Source organism: Corylus avellana, chromosome ca6 (assembly GCF_901000735.1).
Source record: "Corylus avellana chromosome ca6, CavTom2PMs-1.0".
NCBI lineage: Eukaryota > Viridiplantae > Streptophyta > Magnoliopsida > Fagales > Betulaceae > Corylus > Corylus avellana.
In genome coordinates this window covers 19,071,944-19,094,147 of record NC_081546.1, presented here as the reverse complement: position 1 = coordinate 19,094,147, position 22,204 = coordinate 19,071,944, and the positions used below count along the sequence as shown (strand labels likewise).

The 22,204-nt window shown below is 36.3% G+C and overlaps 2 protein-coding genes across 3 annotated transcripts; one reads left to right on the top strand and one right to left on the bottom strand.

Annotated features, from left to right (window-relative positions):
* The first annotated feature begins 5,167 nt into the window (after positions 1-5,167).
* Positions 5,168-12,824, top strand: LOC132183969 (CRM-domain containing factor CFM3, chloroplastic/mitochondrial). Of its 2 annotated transcripts, none has more exons than XM_059597447.1 (10): positions 5,168-6,196; positions 7,028-7,493; positions 7,595-7,725; positions 7,820-8,347; positions 8,751-8,907; positions 8,984-9,276; positions 9,383-9,442; positions 11,112-11,195; positions 11,396-11,621; positions 12,347-12,824. In XM_059597447.1, exons 1-9 carry the CDS (start codon positions 5,339-5,341, stop codon positions 11,555-11,557), a joined length of 2,739 nt encoding a protein of 912 aa, XP_059453430.1. In that variant the 5' UTR covers positions 5,168-5,338; the 3' UTR covers positions 11,558-11,621; positions 12,347-12,824. The 2 variants fall into 2 exon arrangements, with proteins under 2 accessions (XP_059453430.1, XP_059453431.1); XM_059597448.1 differs by having other exon boundaries at positions 12,344-12,824.
* A 1,439-nt stretch (positions 12,825-14,263) lies between these two features.
* Positions 14,264-19,638, bottom strand: LOC132185929 (uncharacterized). Its single transcript, XM_059599746.1, has 7 exons — positions 19,521-19,638; positions 19,259-19,336; positions 16,934-16,972; positions 16,276-16,854; positions 16,090-16,182; positions 14,815-15,006; positions 14,264-14,723 (listed from the first exon to the last, which is right to left on the bottom strand). Exons 1-7 carry the CDS (start codon positions 19,611-19,613, stop codon positions 14,598-14,600), a joined length of 1,200 nt encoding a protein of 399 aa, XP_059455729.1. The 5' UTR covers positions 19,614-19,638; the 3' UTR covers positions 14,264-14,597.
* Between the last annotated feature and the right edge of the window lie 2,566 nt (positions 19,639-22,204).

Here is a 22,204-nt window from a genome sequence, read left to right as displayed (position 1 = left end):
TGGTATATATAATTACGTCTGTAGCGCCCCGAAATTTTCAAAGTTATTTAAACATATTATTTTGATGATGATGTTATTTTGATATCCATTTTAGCCTATGATTTTAATTCTGGGGAAATTTATGATATTACAGAGAGTGGTAATTAGATAATGGTTATTGGTGAAATAATAGGATAGTAAATGGTAAGAAAAATTATAGATGAATACTAGTAGATGGAGATTTATAGATGGATACTAGTAGATGGAGATTTATAGATGGATACTAGTAGGTGAAGATTTATAGATAAGTACTAGTAGATGGAGATTTATAGATGGATACTAGTAGGTGAAGATTTATAGATAAGTACTAGTAGATGGAGATTTATAGATGGATACTAGTAGGTGGAGATTTATAGATAAGTACTAGTAGATTGAGATTTATAGATGGATACTAGTAGGTGGAGATTTATAGATAAGTACTAGTAGATGGAGATTTATAGATGGATACTAGTAGATGGAGATTTATAGATAAATACTAGTAGATGGAGATTTATAGATGGAGATTAGTGGATGAAGGTTTGTAGATGAAGATTGGTAGATGGAGATGGTTTCCTATAAATAGAGTCCTCACCCTTCACAAATTTCACTACTCCTCTCCCTTCTCTTCCACATATTTTTCATTCTTCCGTTTTCTACTCGGTCTTTCTTCTTTCTGAAAGTGTTTACACGAAACAGAGAGAGAAAGAGCGAGACAAAGCGTTGCAAGAAAGAAAGAACACGAGAGAGAACGAACTTGAGAAATTAGTTTGAAAGATATACTAGTAGTGTTAGTCAGATTGGAGCAACTAGATCCTTCAGACCACTTTTAGCTTCAGTCTAGAGGTAAGTAAATTCACTACTCCTTCTAAAATTTCTTCATGTCATGCTATTTATTTATTCTTGTATCAAACTGTAAATGATTATTTTATTTACCTGTCATGGATATATGTTGCATGCATGAAGCATTTCTAAAAGAATTATCTAGAAAGTTTCTATTTCTTTAAACGCTTTATAAGTACAACAAGTTTATATTTGAAAATGTTTCCATTTTGAGAAAAGAAAGTTGAGAAATAATGATGATTATAAGAAAGAAGAATGATGATAAACCCTCCTACATGTTGCCCTAAGATGCATCAAAAGAAGTACAAAGAGAAGTACAAGAAATGAGTTAAATGTTTATGAAATGAGGGCACATGTATGGAGGAGAGTATTTTTGGCCCCAAGATAAGTAAGGATGAGAGGAGTTCGGTACCGATACTCGGATGGAGGCGAAACCACTAAAGGAGGCTATGCCAGAAGGTGGTATTCCATCAACATGACCGTTGAGTGCACCAAGAAAAGAGTTAATTGACGGTCGGGCATGGCTGAGGCCACAGTTCAGTGCCATGGTCACAAGGACCCGCAACCCTCGTACACAGGGGTAATAGTGTATATGGGCCCTAATATGAGAAAACGATAATATGATTTCAATGATGGTATACTATGATGAATTTCAACGATGATATACTATGATAATTTTCAATGATGATATACTATGATGATTTTCAACGATGATATACTATGTTGATTTATAAAGATGATTTATAGCGATGATGTAATAGTACGTATATGCTACGGAAGATACAACCGTACATACATGTATTATTATTATGGATGGATGTATATTTATTTGCGAAAACGATTATCAAAACTGAGAACAAGGAGCAAAACTATTTATGGTTGTGGATTTTACTTGCTGGGCCCCCTTTGGGCTCATTCAGTTTTATTTCTTGTTTTCAGGTAGAAAGGACGCTGGAATAGGAGGCCGGAATGGGGATGAGAATAATTATTAATTTTTAAAGTCTTTTCATATCAGTGATTATAATAATATGATATTCCGCAACTAAAGTTTAATGTTTTCTAATTTCGCTTGTAATAAAATCTCTTGAATAATGTTTTATACATTTTTTTTGTATCCTTTAAAATCAAGTACTCTGATAGACCTTATAGATCTTTGCAAGAACTTTTGTTGTAAAAGAAGAAAAGTGGCAAACTCAGCCTTAACGGGCTGGGGATGTTACAACGTCGGTTGTGGACTCCTTTTATTTCTCTATGTCATTTTGGTACTTGCTACGTATAATTATGTCGGTTGTGGTCTCATATTTATATCTATGCCATTTTGATAATTTATACGTATGACTATGTCGGTTGTTGGACTTATATTTTACATGTATTCCATTTTGGTTGGCTTTATCTATATGTTAAGAATAGTTATGGAGCTTGAGATGCAATGTACATGTGGTGCTGGACTGATGAAACTACTTGTTTCTAGAATCGACAGGAACTACATGAGGCGCTTTTACAAGTGTTCCCTATACAAGGTATGCAATGTTTTTGCTTAACCTATACAGTAATACACGACTGGATCGTTTGACTTACATTGAAGGAAAAATTATCATTGGCTTTTGAATTGAAATTTGTATCAATAATTCGTTGGTTATTTTAGCGTCTTGTTTGTGACTCTGCATTGACAATTATGCACAATTAGATGTTCACATATAGTTGTAATCTTTGAACTAGTGGGATAGGTATAGCAAACATGTTAAAAGTCGTATGTGTTGTCATTATTTTTTGTGGCCCTAAACATAATAGTCACTCTTCACATTGAGACAACACTAGCTGATTTGAACGAGGTACTTCAACTATTAATATGCATTTACCTTTTAATACATTGATATTCTATCCATGATCGATTGGTGTTACTACAGAATCATCCAGGTAGTTTCCATTGGGAAGATGAGCTACTACAAAATTTGTCACCGTGCTCGTCCTAGCAAAGGCGAGCACATTGGGACGATGAGTTGTTGGAAAATATATCACTGTAGAATCATCCAGGTAGTTTTCATTGGGAAGATGAGCTACTACAAAATTTTTCAACGCGCTCATCCTAGCAAGGGCGAGCACATTGGGACGATGAGTTGTTGGAAAATATATCAACACCATCGGCTGATGTCTTAGAAGTGGGTGTACATGGTAGTAGCGGTGCATTGGGCAACCTGTGGCTCAATAATGCTATGCGATGTTGTGTTGATTTGGTCGTCTGCTGTTTATGTTGCCTAGATGTACTCCTACTACTAGTGCTCTTATTTGCTTGAAGCGCATCTTGGTGGCATTGCATTAATGGTAACCGGTTGTTTGTAGTTTGTTGTTAAACCTGGAAGAAGGATAATTTTTGTTTATAGTAATTGATCACTTGTTAGTAGGATAACAATAATGCATCGTTCGGTACTATGTAGCTGGGGCGAACTATTGTTTGTTTAAACCTATTGAAGATGGTTGCCTATTTTTTGCATTATGCATATATCATCTATTTCCACAATGTTAGCCCATTAACGACAAAAGTAAGCGTAAGGGTATTTGTTGTTAGTCCATACGTGTAGTGAGAGGCACCAAGACCAAGATTAGTTTTTTTTTTTTTTTTTCATAATTTATCTTATTTCAATTAATGCTATTATATGGATTTAAGATGTCTACCCTTTTTTTGACCCTGCACCAATAGGTGAAAAACACAGTTGGTGAAAGCCCAACTTGCATAAAAATAAAAGCGGAAGTGGAATCAGTTTCAGGTACTGTAGCGTGCAGTGGGAGGCTTGAAGGTTCTGCGAAAGTTACCATTTAAAAAAAAAAAAAACAATTTGTTAAATATTAATTTAGTTGGGTCAACCCCTATTTGTGAATCTAGTGGAAGTTAGATCCTCCAATGATTAATACCAATCATTGGCAATCATTTTTGATTTACACCAATAGTTGTTGTTCTCTAAGTACAAAACCAATTTTTATCACATTGTAAACTTATTCTTTACTTATAAATTTGAAATAGAATTATTTTGAAAATTAGGTATTCTCTTGGTTTTAGGTAAATATTATTTTCTAAAAATCAGATGAGAGAAATAAGGGCTAGTTTTTTTTTTTTTTAATAAAATAATATTCACTTAAGACTGGAAAAACACTAAGAGAGCACCTAGCATTCTCATTTTCAAAAGCATTAGCAAACGAAGCATCACAATTTATCTATTAGTATTTGAAATGATATTTTACATTACAAGCATGTTGTAAACTATTTTACTCACTTCATATTATGGGGTGTAACATAATATATATGGTAAAGAAAATGCAAGGGAAAATTAGTTTGATTATATTATTATGTATTAATTGTAAAACGGTTATGAGATTTTATAAGCAAACATTTTGTGAAAACCATGCATTGTGATAATTGTTTTGTAAAGCACTAGTATGAGAAATTTCAAAAGAAAAAAGGGGCTTCACATTGCACACATTTAGGTCATAAAACTTTTGCTTGCTGAGCGGTGGACTCACACAACTATCTGTAAAATTGTAGTGATTTTTCAAATGTCATCAAAGGAGATTGATGGAGATGACCTATATGGGTGCTTAGATTTCTGTTCATGATGCTGGCAAGAGGCCTCTAACTTTTGAACATTTGATTGGTTAATTATAGTTGTATAGTAAGAGTAATGTCATATATTGCTCATATCCCCCACAGTCTATGTGTGGTAGTCCTTTATAGCAGTTGGTACATGGAGATTGGTTTTTTGGTTTGAAAAACTACGCTTAGTAATTTTATTCGTCACCCCATTCCCCATTCCCTAAAGCCTGTGTGGCGTGGACCTCTTAACTAACAAATAATATATTTATACATAAAATGCTATGAGGGACCATGTCACATATGCTTTGAGGATGAGAGAGGATGTGGTGATGTATCCATATAGCAGTATTACTTGACCATGCCACATAGTTTTTGGGAATGGATAATGGGAGTGACAGATATAATTATTTTTATAGTAAATAGCTTTGAATAAAAAATGGTTGAAGTTGCCACTAATATATCTTCAAAAGGTAGTTTAATAGGCTGAAGATACGTTTTATAAAACGGAAGTTACTAGTTTAAATATTTGTTTCTCATTTTCCTTCTTATACGACATATTAAAAAAAAAGAAAAAAAATTGAGAATAGCTATCAAATAAAAATGTAGTTTCTGGACTTAGTTTTCTGTATATAAGCAAAGAATAAAAAAAGAAAAAGCAAAAAAGAAGGGGAAAAAAAAAAAAAAGAAAAAAAAAAAGAGCAAAACTTAAAGAAAATATCCCAATTTTCCCACAATTATCTTATCTTCATCTCTCCCTCCCGACAGAGAATTCCACTCCAGAGTCCTTCCTCTCCAACCTCTCTAACATCTCATATCTCCCAACTTTCCAGGCATCCAAACAATGAATCAAGAGCCAAGACGCCACTAAGCTTAATTCACCGAAGAAAACCAGAAATGGCCTTCGCGACGGCGAAACTATCGGAACTGCCACTGAGGAGCTCACTCCCACTCACCTCCTCCCACTCCCACACTCACTCTGTGAACCTCCTCTTCTCCTCGGCCCCAAATCTGTCATTTCACATTCTCAAGCCCTTCTCCTCTCTCCGAAGCTCCTCCACCACCTCCACCACTGAGCACGGCGGCGACGCAAACCCCAAGCCCTCCCCGGCCGCCAAGCCCAGGGCCAACTCCGCCCCCTGGCTCAACAAGTGGCCCTCTCCCAGCCCTCCCGTCGAACCACGCAAAGTCACCCACCACAAAAAGGACGACGGTGACCGAGCGGCGACTCGGTACTTGGATAGAGACAAAGGACAGAACGCAATCGAGAGAATCGTGCTCCGTTTGCGGCACCTAGGGTTAGGAGCGGACGGCGAGGAGGACGAACAACCGGATGGGATAGATGGTGACGATGCAATGCCGGTGACTGGGGAGGAGAAGCTGGGGGATTTGTTGCAGAGAGAGTGGGTTCGGCCGGATTTGATGTTGGTGGAGGACGAGAGCGGTGGAAGCGACGACGTTTTGCCGTGGGAGAGGGAGGAAGAGAAGGTTGAAGAGAGTGGGAGGCCGAGGAGGGAGAGGAAAGTGGTAGCGAAGGCGCCGACGTTGGCGGAGTTGACGATCGAGGACGAGGAGCTGAGGAGGTTGAGGGGGATGGGGATGGTGGTGAGAGAGAGGATCAGCGTGCCCAAGGCCGGGCTCACAAAGGAGGTGTTGGAGAAAATCCATTTCAAGTGGAGGAAGGAGGAGCTGGTGAGGCTCAAGTTTCACGAGGTGCTCGCGCACGATATGAAGACAGCGCACGAGATCGTCGAGGTTGGTCATTGCTTGGTTTCTCGGCTTCTGCTTCTGAACTGGACTGAATTGTGTGATAAATTAGTTTGACATTCTGATTAATCTTCATTTATGAAGAAAAAAATAGATATAGTTGTTAATCAAATCATGTCAATTTATGATTAGGAATTTAAAACCTCTGCGTGAAGTTACCTAAGAAAATCTAGTGTATCATTATAGATACCTGATTGTTGTTTAACATAACTATAAAAGAAACACAATAAAGGAAAAATCAAGGTTCTTGCTGAGATGGTGAACGTTAAGGTGGCAAAATTTGGAATGTTTAACTAAAGATTATGGTTGGGATTTCAAGAATTATGCCTTAGAGGTACCCTTGAGAAAGATCCTACTTTCATTATGCATCCTTGTTGCCCAAGGCACATCATGGTGACACCAAGTTTTCAAAAATGTAGGTCTAGATGATGAAATAAGAATCTGGGGAACATTTAATAAGTTGTTAGTATGTTGTAGGATTGTTGACAACTTTGGATATAACAGTTACGCTAATTTTCTCATTGTGAATCAAAAAGCGCTGTAGAGGGAAGAAGCATCTCTTTGAGAGATAGTAATACTCTCTATCTATCTGTTTCAGAAATTTGAATATCTCACATCCTTTGGTACCTTGACTTGTCTCTTGGGATTTTGAGGTCTTACATTGATGCTATTAGTTCTTCTACTAGCGGTCATCTCATAAATTGAAATCTGGTAGCTGTCTGGTATATGCTGTTATTTCATTTTCTTATTATATGTGAAAGTCATATAATTGAAAAAAATTGGGGACTATGTAAACTGACTGCTTGTAGTGATGGCCAGCGACGAACAGGAGGGTTAGTTATATGGAAGTCAGGGAGTGTCATGGTGGTGTACCGGGGGAGTAATTACAAAGGGCCTTCTAGACACCAGCCTGATGTTAGGGAAGGTGATGCTCTTTTTGTTCCAGATGTTTCTTCTGCTGACAGTTCCACAACAACAAGTGACAGTGGTGCAACTCCAAGTCTGGAAAAGAGTGAGCCAGCTTTGAGAAATCCATACCGTCCTGTGAGCATGACAGAGGCAGAAGCTGAGTACAACAGTCTACTAGATGGTTTAGGTCCTCGTTTTGTTGAATGGTGGGGTACAGGAGTACTTCCTGTTGATGCGGATTTACTTCCTCAAAAGATTCCTGGTTATAAAACACCTTTCAGGCTTCTTCCTACTGGAATGCGATCACGACTGACCAATGCAGAGATGACTAATCTTAGGAAACTTGCTAAATCACTTCCCTGTCATTTTGCGCTTGGTATTTTCACCTTCTATGGGTACTTTTATTTATGTTTATATGTCTATTTATGACACTAATTATTTATTTATTTATTTTTTTTTTCTGAATCCCTTATGAAGGGAGAAATAGAAACCATCAGGGGTTGGCATCTGCTATTATTAAACTTTGGGAGAAAAGCGTAGTGGCGAAGATTGCTGTTAAACGAGGTATCCAGAATACAAATAACAAACTGATGGCTGAGGAGATAAAGGTGTGTTTCTGTGCTTATCTTGTTCAGGACATTAATGATGTATTTTCCTAATAACAACTAAGCAGACTAATTTTAAGTTGCACCTATCGTGCAGAATTTAACTGGAGGGGTATTACTGCTTAGAAACAAATATTACATTGTCATATACCGTGGGAAGGACTTTCTCCCACCAAGTGTAGCTACCGCTTTGACTGAAAGACAGGAATTGGCTAAACGGATCCAAGATGTAGAAGAGGAAGTGCGGTGCAGAGTGGTGGATGCAGCTCAATCAGGTGAAGATGAAAGACAGGTACTTCCAACAAGTGTAGCCACTGCTTTGGCTGAAAGACAAGAATTGACAAAACAGAGTCAAGATGTGGAAGAGAAAGTGCAGTGTGGAGCAGTGGATGTAGCTCAAACAGGTGAAGAAGTGGAAAACAAAGTGCAGCATGGAGCACTGGATGTAACTCAAGCAGGTGAAGATGAAGGGCAGGCACTTGCTGGCACTTTGGCTGAGTTTTATGAGGCTCAAGCCCGTTGGGGAAGAGATATATCTGCTGGAGAACGTGAGAAGATGATTGAAGAAGCTTCCAAAGCTAAGAGTGCTAGGCTTGTGAAACGAATTGAACATAAATTAGTAGTTGTAAGTTGTTCTCTGTGTGGGGGTGTGTGTATCTGAAAATTAAATGCGTGAAAAGTATTTGCATTATCTTGAGCCTAATAAATCCAGTTGCTTTCCTAAAGGAACCAAATATCGAAAACAGAAATAGGCTATGTGTAGAATGTGCGCTTAATTTTAGTTTGCTTGCAATTGGAGAAATATTCCTCTGGTCCCTTTCTCATTCCACTTCACATTTTGGAAATATTCCTCTGGTCCCTTGAGAAAGAATATTTAATTAGTGTAGTCTATTTTCCCAAATAAAGATCTTCTAAGTTTAAATTTTGTGTCACAATTTGATTAATAGCTCAAGGATTAAAGTGTCATTTGCCATGTTTTTGTTTTTCTTTAATTTTTGTTTAATTTTGGTTCTTTGTTGCATTGACAGGCCCAAGCCAAAAAGCTTAGAGCAGAAAGACTCTTATCTAAAATTGAAGCATCAATGCTTCCTGCTGGTCCTGATCCTGACCAGGAAACAATCACTGATGAGGAACGGGTTATGTTTCGCAGGGTTGGTTTAAGAATGAAGGCCTACTTGCCTGTTGGTGGGTGTTTCTCATTTTATTTAGTGAATTTCATATTCTGAGCTCAAACACTTATGGTCTGAATTGTATGGATCAGGCATTCGTGGTGTTTTTGATGGCGTCATTGAGAATATGCATTTGCATTGGAAGCATAGAGAACTTGTGAAACTAATTTCTAAACAAAAGACCCTTGCTTTTGTCGAAGACACAGCAAGGTTATTGCAATATGAGAGTGGTGGAATACTAGTGGCAATAGAAAGAGTCCCTAAAGGCTATGCTCTTATTTATTATCGTGGAAAGAATTATCGACGGCCTATTAGCATAAGGCCAAGAAACTTGTTAACAAAGGCAAAGGCACTAAAGCGTTCAGTGGCCATGCAACGTCATGAGGTTCCATCATTTATGTCTCCATTTTGTTATGAAAATGCACAGTATTTTGCTATTTCCAATTCTGGATATGTCCTTAATGTTGCATTCATGTCAAATTACTGTGCAGGCTCTTAGTCAGCACATATCTGAATTGGAGAAAAACATAGAGCAAATGAAAAAAGAACTTGTAAGTATAGTTTTATTCTCCCCCCCCACCCCACTTCTGTATATAAAAACTTATACTCTTGTTTCTGTCACTTAATTCTTTCCGTCTATTCATTAAATTTGTGAAACCTTGGTTTTGCATATCTCGACTCCCACTAATATGGTTTCTCCTTCCTGCCTGTATGATTTTGCTGAAGTAAGATCTGATTTGCTGTGTGTGTAGGAATATATATCATATTTATGTCTGTTATTTACATGAGTAATTCAAGTTAAGTCAAATTATAAGACTTCTTTGTGCTTGATTCATTTTGTAAATGACTAATTTTCATAGACCGCCAAAATAATTATTTGATGATAGTTTGAAATCTTTTTAAAGTATATATAAGGGTTAACTGACTTATCCAAAATAGATATAAGGGTTAACTGATCTAAACTGTTGAAAAGTTTTCCCTTTAACTTTTTAAAATCTCTTTATATCCAAGGGGTAGCTCAATCAGCTGTGAACCACCTTTTATGAAGCAGAGGTCACTAGTTTGAATCTCCTCTCTCCCCTCCCTTGAGGTCAAAGGACTTATAACAAAAAAGGTTTTTGAGTAAATGAAGGTCCATTGGCCTCTATTCTTGGGTCCGACAATATGCAGGATTGATAGTTGTGCGAACCATGTGGGATTAATATTTAAGAGTTTGTTTGTAATTGCGTTAGGGAGCTTAAAAAGTACTTTTAGTAACTAAAAAGTTGTGTCAAACAAAAAGCTAATTTGTTTGTTAAATTTTTCAAAAATGAAGCTATCTTCTTTGATTTTTTTAGTTTTAAAAGGGCTAAAACGCACTTTTGGAAAAAGCTTAAAAATGAATATTTTTCTAAAAATATATTTTTTACTTTAAAAACTCTATTTCTGAACACAATCCCAAACATACTCCGAAAAGAATTTGGTTGAGCTTTCTAAAACATAAATAATAAGCTTTCATCTTGAAGGAGGCTATGTGATTTCCTAATGTTTTTTATTTTTTTTATTTTTTATTATTATTTGTGAGTTACACACTCGGTGAGACTTGAACTCACGACCTCACCCTCCACCGTGCTATAAAGGGGGGGTTTTGTGATTCCCTAATGTTAACAGAGCATATGTTTCTTAACCCTTCTGTGAATATTTTGCATGGTTGCAATTATTGCAATTATATGCTTAAATTATTTTTTGTGTTCACTATGTTGGTGTGTTGGTTTTCAAATCTCTCCTTTGCCTATGCCATCAATGTTGCAAAATTATGCACTGTTTAGGCATTTATTTCTCTCCTTGGCCTGATATCACCCTTTGCGACCTTTCACTTAGCTTTTGTCATAAATAAACCATGCCAACAAGCCAAGTGAGAACTGTTAGGTATATTACTAGAGAAATTAGTAGCAATGCCTTTGACTCTACATATCAAAGAAAAATGTTAAGTAGCTTTGGTAAACTTTGATTCTTCTGGGATTTGATATATGTTGATTCTAGGAGTTTAAATATTAAATATTTTTACTCTATTCATTTTTAACATCATTCTTATCTGTTTCTCTCTCTTTTTTTCTTTTCTTTTCTTTTCTTTTTTTTTTTTTTTTAAAAAAAAAAACAAATTTCTTTCTTTTTTTTTATTTGTTCATGAAAGTTTCATCAAGAATTAGGGCAACTGAACTTTTTGTTGATTATCCACAGGGTGTTTCTCAAGATGCAGAGGATGAGAATGCCTGGAGCCCAGAAGATTCTAAGCAGATTGATAACGTCTCAGAGATCACCCAAGTGAGATATTTTTCTCTGCACTACCTACTTTTAATTGATTGATAGTCTTGTCTGGTTACAATAGTGAAAAAGTCTCTCATAGGTGAGATGGGTCTGGGGTTGGAATCTGCAGCTTGCCCTGTAGGATTGTTTATGATCTCATTTCTCTTAACAAGTGAAAAATATATATTCTGAGAACAATTACTTCTTCTCTTCTGCAGAGTGAGGATGAGGCTTCATGCATGAATTCTGATGGTGAAGATGATGATGAAGACACTGATTGGGAAGAGGCCGATGATGAAGACTCTGATTGGGAAGAGGATGAAGATAATAATATATCAAGCATTGGAATTGACCATCATCCTTTGACCAAGAATGACTGACATATTCAATCTTTCGAGGAAGTGATTTGGTTGGCAGTCCTGTCGTTGCGTTTGTCCAAGTCAGGTAATCATTACTGATCACTTTCCAGGTTTCTATTGAATTTTTAATTTCTTGTTGCTAGTATCTGGGGTATGTTTACTTCTTTTTGGTGTATTCATAGCTTGTGATGTACCGATTCGTGTGGGTTTTGAGGGCTTTGGGCTTCTTTGGGTATTTGTTTTCGAGGGTTTTTGGGTGGGTTTGTTGGGGTTCTTTTGTGGGTGAGCTTCGACTTTCTCTTTTCTTTTTCTAGTTAGGCGTTTCCACTTGTATACTTCCAGTGTACGTAAAGGCGCCTTACGCTTTTAATAAAACATCCTTTTACTTATCAAAAAAAAAAAAAAAAAAGAAATCTCCTAGGCCATGTATGAAATAATTGCAATTTTCTTTTCTGATCCATATGATCACTCTGTGATCCATATCCAGAAAAATAATTTGGATTACTTTTGAATTTTAAATTTTGGAATTTTCATCAATAGCGTCGAGGGTGTATATTTACTTCTCCACTTAAGAATAGAGGGACGTCTTCTAGGCTATGTTTGTTCTATATTTAATGTGCAGATAAAAAAGTCACTACCAGTTGATGTGATCCAGTTTGGGTGCAATTTTGGTACTTAACATGTCCAGTAAATCATTGTTGTGCTTGTATTTCTGACCTCTGATCTTTTTGTATGAATAATCTGACTACCTTGTTGGCCGTGGCAAGCATTGCTTATTGTTGAATAAACGCTTCTGATCTTCCCCAGCAGGTGATTTGGCATGGATGGCCTGGACCAGAGCATGGATGATTTTTCTTCCTTAGTTCTCATATGCATGGATGAAGGTGAAAGTCCTCGAACTCATTAACATTTCATTCTTAATGAAGTTTTGACCTAGCGAGTTGCTCCAAAGGGAAAGGTTTTATTCATGCAGTATGCCACGTGCAATACCCCATCCTCTACAACAGCAAACTGGTCTTGTAAGATCATTTTTTATGTTGCTGGTTTTAGCTCTGGTGAAAGCTTGGTTAGCAGATTTTACCAGGTCTGTTTATTGTGAGTCTGCCATTCATCGGACAAGCTTAATTTTTTTAGCCCGAATTGCTTCACAACTTCAAAGTTGTCAATGTATAGTGCCTTTGTAATACAAAGCATTCTGACAATTACATCTAGTTTATGTATTCTGGTGGTAATAAAGTGCAAAATGACAACTATTTCGGTTGTAGTCGTCACAACCGCAGGGTTGTTCTCTCTCTCGCTTATGAGAAATGCTGCATGTACTTTCACATGAGCTCTAAGTGCTCATTTGCTGATGTGGTAGTAAAAATGACCATTGAATTTTTGATGAGTTATATGGTATATCAATGGTGATTTTTACTGTCATACAAGGAAGTAAGCACTTGAAAGAAAACGTAGCATTTTTCTCTCGATTATTCTGTGATGTGATAAGTATTGTAACTTGAACTATTGACTTCATTCAATATCTTTGCATAAAATTTTGAAGGGGATTTGACAGAATTGGAAGAATATTAGTGAGGGAATTCTTTCGGTGCGACTTATGAAGGCACTCATAATTTTATTATACTTGTATGTAGAATTGGATACATGATTTATAATGTAATAAGAGGCAATTAATGCTACTTTTTACATTTATTTATTATACTCATTACCCTTGGATGGATTGTTACCTTTTCAATTGGCTTTTACGATTGATTTTGCTGTATGGTTCTCAATAGCCGACGCAATCGTCTCTCATGGCGGTGGTGCCCTTCTTGATACATCACCTTCACATTATTTCAAATCACTTTAATAGAATAGACCTCAGTTTATTTCATGCATTGAAACTTATGAACGCATCTTACTCGCATGTTATTTTGTTAAGAGTAGCTAGGCGGATGTCTCCTTGACCTTTGGATACCCTAAGCTGTTTTGATCTAAACGTTCTCGATTGGATAAAAATCATCATCAGACCTTCAAAACCCTGAACATTGCAGTTGAATTCATACACCTTTTCCAATTTTTTGCTACAATATCATTTGGATGGCTAGAAATAACAAAATTTACAAGGCAATATCCTTTGTCAATGCAAAGTGGGTCACAACATATCCGTGGATCATTTTATTATTATTATTATTATTATTATTATTATATATATATATCATTTTTCTTCTTCCATTAGGATTTTACAGAAAATCCTAATGGAGAGGATTTATTGTAATTTTTTAAAATTTTATGCGTTAGGTTCCTTCACAAACTAGTTTGTTTGTGAGTGCTATGTTAATTGACGTGGCAGGGCTTAATCATGTGCAACTCATTGGAAATCGATTTCATAACCGGTCTGTGTCCAGTCCAGCATCATCCCTCATGCTGTGTACTTGCCTGACCAACGTTCAAAGTAGAATGTAGCTCAAAAGAAGTCATTCTATCTAATTTTATACTCCATCCTTTTATTCCCATTTCATCTTCTAAAAAGCTGATGTGCCAAACACCCATTTTCATGCACCAAGTACCGTAAAAGATCAAGTCACATGAACTTTTAGAGGATGGAAGAGAGATAAAATTAATCCATAATTACAATAGGAGAATACCACTCCGTACCCGGGCCCACGCCTACTCCCAAAGCCATCAGGCCTTACATCATGATCCTTAGATTCACCAGAAAAATCAATATATTGGAGAGAGAGAGACTTAATAAGAACCACGTTCACATATTTGCTGTGAACTAGAACCATCTACGATATACGATATAGTTGAGCCACAAAACAAGCGGACACTATAAAAGATGCAAAGCAATGCAATGCCAAATAACAAAAACTCCTAAATGCAAAGGCGCAGATATATAGCATAAGCTAAAGAAACATATTGCACAATAATGAACTCTAACTTAGTTGTGGAAAGGATTTTGTATCAACTTCTGTATAATTTCTTCACTGCAGCCAATTGATAGTCAGATGACAAAATGACATTGAATTCTTGATGCTGCCCTGCTTCCCTTCCAATAAAATCAAATTTCGTCACCGTTTCATTGTCGCAGTATCTGCTGTAGTTGAAGCACTTGATTCCTTTGCTCTGGAGGCAGGAGATTAATCTGTTCTGGAGTGAGGCTCATGACTTGTTGAAGTAGCGCCTTCTCCATCTCCGGTGTCAACTGCGTGATCAGCACAAGAATCAGAGTTGATCTCAAGCTATTAACAAATGATCTAGTTGATACGAAATTTAAAGAGTTGCAGATAAATTACCGGTTGGGAGCGAGGCAGCTGATTGCCAGGACCCATCTGGCTAGGGACTATTGGTGGAGGTCCTGGAAGACCCGAATGCTGTGTTACTGTAGAATTCTCGGGTGGACCAGACATCCAGGGAGATCCTCTATCCACTTGCATAGAACTTCCACCTTGATTGCTGAACTCTGTCCCCATATGTTGACCTGCCGCCTGAGGAGAAAAAAGGTGGATAATGTTAGCAAAATCTTGCCCAAATTGTAGAAACCATATCACAAGGACCCATTTGTTGCATAACTTAAGATGAAGTTTAAGAATTCTAAGTGCAAGCATGTTGCATCTGCTATTCAATGCTTAAATAATGGCAATTCCCTATATTGATGGTTAGCAAAAGTAGGCATTAGGTTATGCAAAAATTAGAACACCGAAAAAACTACGAAGCCATATTTGCCAATTTTCTTTTATAACAGTTGATTATGTTGAAGTTCATCAATGTCAATGATTTATCCAAGCTTTAAGACCTTCATCTTAGTTATACGAAAATATGCCATGGTTTGGTAAAACCAAAAAGTTGTTCAAGTCTTACAAATAAAAAAAGAAAAAAAAAAAAAAAAAAAGTTTTTCAAGGTAAACAGCAAGGAAAGAACATAACTGAACAACATCTGATTAGGCTGACTATTTGTACAGTTGATGTATCAGTATGGACGATACCTGATGGTAGGTTACCATCTTTTCATTGATGTATGTTTGTGATAAACTATTTAAGTGAGAACCGCAGCTTGTTCAAGCTCAATGATGAGTATGCAAAACTCTTCCTCAATCTCCCATCTTTAAAAATTAGACGAAAATAATTGCTAGTTGACCAAACAAGAAAACATCAATCACAATGGTTATTTCTACTCTGAATAATCTCGCAGCCAACACCTCCCATTCACAAAGTTGCATAAATATTTGATGAAACAAAGGAACCTACATATTTCTACTTTGACATAAAAAGTTTACTAGCTATCCAAGTTTTTTTGTAACAGTGACATCACCAACTAAAAAATATCCCTACACCTAATAATGAGCACTTAGATCTAGATGGTAAGGGACATCAACTCTGATAGCAGCACAAGCCAGGCCCTAACAGGCTGACTAAGGTATGCTTCAATCAGACAAGCCAAGTAGAGTTGTTATGTCCATCAGAAAGCCTAATGAAAACAATAGATACATGTGCTAATCAAGACTAACCATTCCTGTAAGAACGTGTGGTACGACAATGTTGGGATCCAATGACTAAAAGCACATACATACCTGATACAGTGACTGAGGTAGTGGCTGATTTGGCATGGGTGGCTGCCCCTGCGGAAATGAAGGCCCAATGCTACCAGGAGGTTTGCTACCTGGCTGAACAATTTATTGATATAGAAAATAATTGTAAACAAGCTAATATGTAAAACAATCAGTAATAACTTGTGAACAATATAATCTTCAGCTTACATGAAAAATGGGCTGTGAAAGATGCTGAGAAGCACCAGGATGTTGGAAACCCATATTCGGCCCCAGCTGTGGGGGATACTGATGATGGTAAGCTGGAACTGAAGGTAGTCTAGGTTGTGGCGGCAATGGTGGTTGCAGTGGCATATGAGGAATTCCAGTCGTCTGCAGTGGCTGTTGCAACTGAGTGGAAGCAGGTGGCATCTGTGGCTGCTGAAGTGGAGGTGGTTGTGAAGAAGAATACATAGGCATTGAAGGGACATTTGGAAGTTGTGATGATTGTGGAAGGGACAGAGAGGGGATTTGGGGATTCACATGTCCCTTAGGTGGTTGTGGCATCTGCGGGGGATGTGAAGACATGGGCTGAGACTGAATATTTAGTGCAGGAACGGCAGCAGATGAGACAGGCATCACAGCTTGGTTCTGGTGTTGCTTTCTTGTAGGAGGATTCTGAGATGCACCTGTTTGGTCCTGCATACCCACTTGACTTGACGACGAGTTAGCAGCCTGCATATTTGATGGTTGAATTGGCTGTGCTGCTTGTTGAGGATGTGGCGATACTGGTGGCTGGATGGTTGGAATCTAAACACAAACTGAAACTTAGCATTTACATAAATGCACTAAAATTCACAGAGGCATTCCAAACTGAAACTTAGCATACCGCTTGAGGGGGCTGAACCATTCCAAGCATAATTTGTGCCTGGTGAAATAACATACTCAACAGTCAAAGAAGCAGTTGAAGATAATATGCTATAATTCCTCACAAAAAGCTAAATGAATTACATAACTGACTAAAGCATAGATCACCATTAACTTGCATGGGTCATACATCAAGAAAAATAAAATTGATTTCCATGGACCATTAGACTTTAAACAAAATTCTAACTAAAATTAAGATGATTCTTAGATAAATAATGCTAGAGTTGCCTTGCATCATTTGCAGACATTAAAAGTATCTCAAGATTACAAAACCAAATTGTTAATCTCAACGCTAACAGAACTATGACAGACCAAAATTTCAGAGATACGAAATGATCACAGACTGAAGAGAATCCCTTAAATAAACATAAATGCAATTTATACTGTCTGTTACCAATCAGTTATTGACATAATGCTCAGCAATTGCAAAAGAAAGGCAAAATTAGAGGTCTGCAAGATGGTCATACAAACATAAACCCTTAAATTCTTTATCACTACTTTTTCATCAAAAAGTTTATATAAAAGCTTGGAGGAAGCTTTGTCTTGCTAGATGAAAGCTTGGAGGAAGTTCTTTCCAATTATGCATCAGTTTCATCTTACTTATTATAAGCAAGCCCATTTTCTCCGTGAGTATCTAAAATCAGCAAGTCCTGTAAATAGAACTAAATAACTTTGGTTATTGAGGTTTTCAGCATGTTATTTCTGTTTTACCAGTGGAACTTCGAAATCTCCCCAGCTGGGACTCCTAGAAAACTTTGGTTAGACTCTAAAACTTTCCTTTTTCTTTCTTCTTCTTTCAATATTGAGCTACAGGGAGACCTCAATCAAACACTTCATATCCTATGTAACACGCACAACAACAAAAGACCAGCTAGGGCACCCAAACTGTTGTCAAAACCACACTTTGGTGATACACCTAAGTTATATTTACCATGGGCATACATCTATGCACCTAAACGCCACTTGGCTACAGCTTTACTGTCTTTTTATTCACATTCAAAATCAAGTTTTTACTTATCAGTAAAGGAAAATTTTACAAATCCAACATATATAAATTAACAAGTTCAATTTCTTAAAGTCTATAAGAAACATCAAGTCTGATCAATAAGTTTGGATAAGTTGGTATTACAAGGGCAGGGAAAAAGAAAATACAAATAAGTTGGCAGAAACAGTCTTAACAAATTGTCACTGGAGTTTTTTTTTTTTTTTTTTGACACTTGTTATTTGCTAATGTTCGCATGCTCTTGATATTCACACACACAAACACATTCATTTATTTATCTATTTTTCCTAATATACTATTCACTATTTTTTTTTTTTTCCTTTTTCAAAATATTCATTATCGATTTCTTTAAATTAGAAGTCCAAGGACTGATCAGTACAAGGCAAACCATTTTTGAAATTGACACATACTTGGACACTGCCTAACTGTCTAAGAGATAAAACAGCCATCACCCATAGTTCGCGACAATATAAAAGTGTTAGGTGGAACAAAAGGAAGCAAATGTAGGCCAAGAAAGCAACATAGCCTATGACACTTAAAATATATGTATTGCACATCAGTAAGAATATGTTAGAAGACATCTAAGGAATGCAACAGTAACAATATATTATAACTAATCTAAAAAATATGGACCTCTTCTTTTCCTATAAATCAAATGGCCAGAATCGGGGCAGCCCTCCCCCTTCCCGATCCCTTCCCTCATGTTGGTGGAACCAAAGACCTCCACTGTTCAAAGTAGAGAGGTACCACTTGGCTACGAAGCTGGTTAAATAATGAAGTTTTCAAGTGGTATTTTGGTATGGTAGTCTTTTCTCAGAATCACCATTTTAGGATCATTTCTTATACTAAGACAAAACCACCAATTGATATTCTTCTTTTTTTTTACAAAATTAGATGGTTCTAGGACAAGAATATCAATGCAATTATTCTCTATATTTAATTTGGAAAAAAACACAATTTGTCTTTCAAAAGAAAGTTTTCAACTTCTACTCAAGCACTGCCTACATTATGCAAAACAGAAAATATATATAATTGTTCAAGAGAATTAACTTCCCAAAATTTGCTCAAAGGCAACGAAATATCTCACACATTTCTACAAAACTATTCAACTTTCTAGTCTCTATTTAAATAAATTCGACTCGTCAAACCAAAAAGAAACAATAAGACACACTAAAACCCTAATTGCAAGAAGCATATAATCAATGAAGAAAACACCGAATTTTACAGCAGTTCGAAGAAAATAAATAAATAGTAACACATTTTTAAAACCCTAAAAATTAGTACATGAAAAAGGGCTTTGGTCAAGAGCGGGTTCTGGATGAGGATCTGCCTCGCTTGCTGCTGGTTCTGTTCGATCAGAGTCTGTAATAAGAGAAGCGACAACACAAAAACAAACACATTACACTAATCCCACTTGTATAGATACTAGGTAGTGTTTGGAGGAAAAGAAAGTTTCGAAAGTAAGCGAGGGAAAAGGAGGGACGAGAAAAGAAAATTCAGTTCGAGAAAATCAGAGAGAGATATATCTATAAAGGGAATGGCTGACCTTCATCTGAGACATTATGTCGTAGAGCTGGTTCTTCGACATTCCGGCGAGGTTCGCCGATAAGCCGTCGCCGGCGACTTGCTTTCCCGCCATTGTCCGAGTGAGAGAGAGAGAGAGAGAGAGAGAGACAGACAGACCGTTCTGGTTGGGGGAGCAGGGGTTTTATTTGAGTTTTATATTGGGCCTGGGCTGAGTTTCATGAGATGTTCTGGTTTCGGCCGAGCCATATGGACCTTAGATTAATTTACTTGTTTTAATCTTTAGCATTAAATACTCTTCAAATTTGGGGTTTTTTTTTTTTTTTTGACAAATTCAAATTTGGTTCTTTTACGTTAATTTATTTTGTTAAGTAATTAATATAAAAAGCTACTTAAAACATGTCACGTTAAAATGAGTGTAAATAGTAGCACTACTCGTTACTTTATCATAAGATAACATAAAATATTTTACTCTCAAAAAGAATTTCAACTCAATTGATGCAAGTCACATTTCCTAAAATTTTCAAACTCTCTCCTTAGCTATTATGATTTTTCATTTTTTTTATTTATATGAATCTTTCATTATATAGCCAAACAATATTAAATTATCATTTATCCAAAAGCTTAAGCTGATAAGAACACTCTTCCTCACGTGTAAATTCAAACTTCATTTTAATGTCTCCTTTACTTAATGTCTAAGATAATGACTTTTAGAATATACTTCTTGGACGATCATGTTTCCATGTTATGTGTCAGAATACATATGAAGCACCCAAATTTTAATTACTTATCATTGAGATATTTATGTGATGATAAGGTTATAAAATATCCATATTAGACATAATATTAATTTTTTAGAAATTTATAAAATTATATGAATATCTAGGACTGCTCAAACAATGCGGTTATAACCACCCCGCTAACCACTAACCATTAAACGCTAACCACTTTAGTAAGCGGTTATTAAAAACCACTAACCACCTAGAGCGAATGAGGTTAGCGGTTTTAGTGGGTAGGGCAAGATGATTATAACTGCTAACCGCCTTCATTTATATATAGTAGTATAAATATATATATTAAATATTTTATATTAATAAAATATATTAATTTTTTCATTTGTATTTGGATTAATGGATTTGGGCTATTTATGACTATGTATGTGAAATATATAATGTGGTATGTGATGTTTTGGGCTAAGCCTTATTCAAAAACATTGGTTGGCCCAAAAAACATGGTTTTTTTTTTTTTTTTTTCATCTTTTTTGGAACATTTTTGGCCTTAAACCCTTAAAACAAGTCCATAAAATAGTCCAATCCCATAAAATAAGCCCAAAAAATAGGTCAATTTAAGGTTCAAAATACTTAAAAAGCCCAAAAGCTCATATAAAAAAAGCGGTTATAAAACCGCCGGTTATTGGATTGAATAACCACTAACCACCTAGGCTGTTGCGATTGCAGTTATTAAAAATCAATAACCCTCAAGGCGGTTGCGGTTATAGCCAATAACCGCCGGTTATAGCCATTTGAGCACCCCTATGAATATTATTATAATAAATATTGGTTAGAGGTTATTAAATTATAAGCCCTGATTTTATGAGGATTATACTCTAATAATATTATTGGATGCTTTAAGTGATAAAATAATATAAATGAGATTAATTAGTGTGACAATTGAGTGATGAATGGTCAATGGTATCAGAACAATAATAAGTTATAGTATAATAAATGATTAATGGTAATAGTTAGCGAGTTAGAGAAAACAAAGTCACACCGTTTTTGACACCAAAAATTCAATAAGAAATAATAAATGAAACTGTTTTATTTTTTTAAAAGGGAAAATCATTCTAGTCTCATTAATTGATGAATGATCACGAGTATAAAGCTCTTGCATCACAGAGCAAAAGCTCTTAAAAAATCATAGCCGAAGCTACGATGTTACAAGTTATAGATACATACATAACAATCTGATATTCAAGGCCTATCTATGACATCAATATCCGCTAACTCATGACTAATTTTCAGTTGTAACAACAGATCTATTTCAGACAAACTCAACTCAATGCATAGGTAGCTCATATTCTTCAGCCCTGGGAGCAGAAAACTCAATGCCCGTAATTTGGACATTGGGCTTCAAATATATTCAGGCTCCTGCAATTTTAGCTGATAGCTCATAATTTAGATCTCGCAAGGGACTTTCGCTGCAAATATCAAGGACAATCAAGATTCACGGCCAAGTAACAAAGGTGAAAAATGGCCAGATATATGGTGTTTTTTTTTTTAAATTTTTTTTTCCACGACAGCACTTTTTTTTTTTTTTTTCCTTCTTTTCTCTTCTTTCTTCCTTCTCCCATGACAGCACTTCTTTATTCCTTTTTCTTTTTCTTTTTCTTTCATGCTGCAATGCCCTTTTTCTTCTTTATCTTTTCTTTTCTCTCGTTTCGTTTCTCTCACAGACTAATAAATTCATAAGCTAATTCAAACTGCTCTCTTTCTCTTAAGAACAAAAATGTTACCTCTGCACGCTACTGCGATGGGCTAATGCTGGCTAACGGAGGGACGACGTCTGTTGGTTCCGAACGTAGCGGCTGAGCAACGGTTGACCGAGAACAGCAGGAGATGGCATGGAATGTGAGGGCGCGTCAATGGACGGAATGAGCTGATTTTGACGAGTTTGTGAAGATCGACAGCCCCCGATCTGCGATCTGGT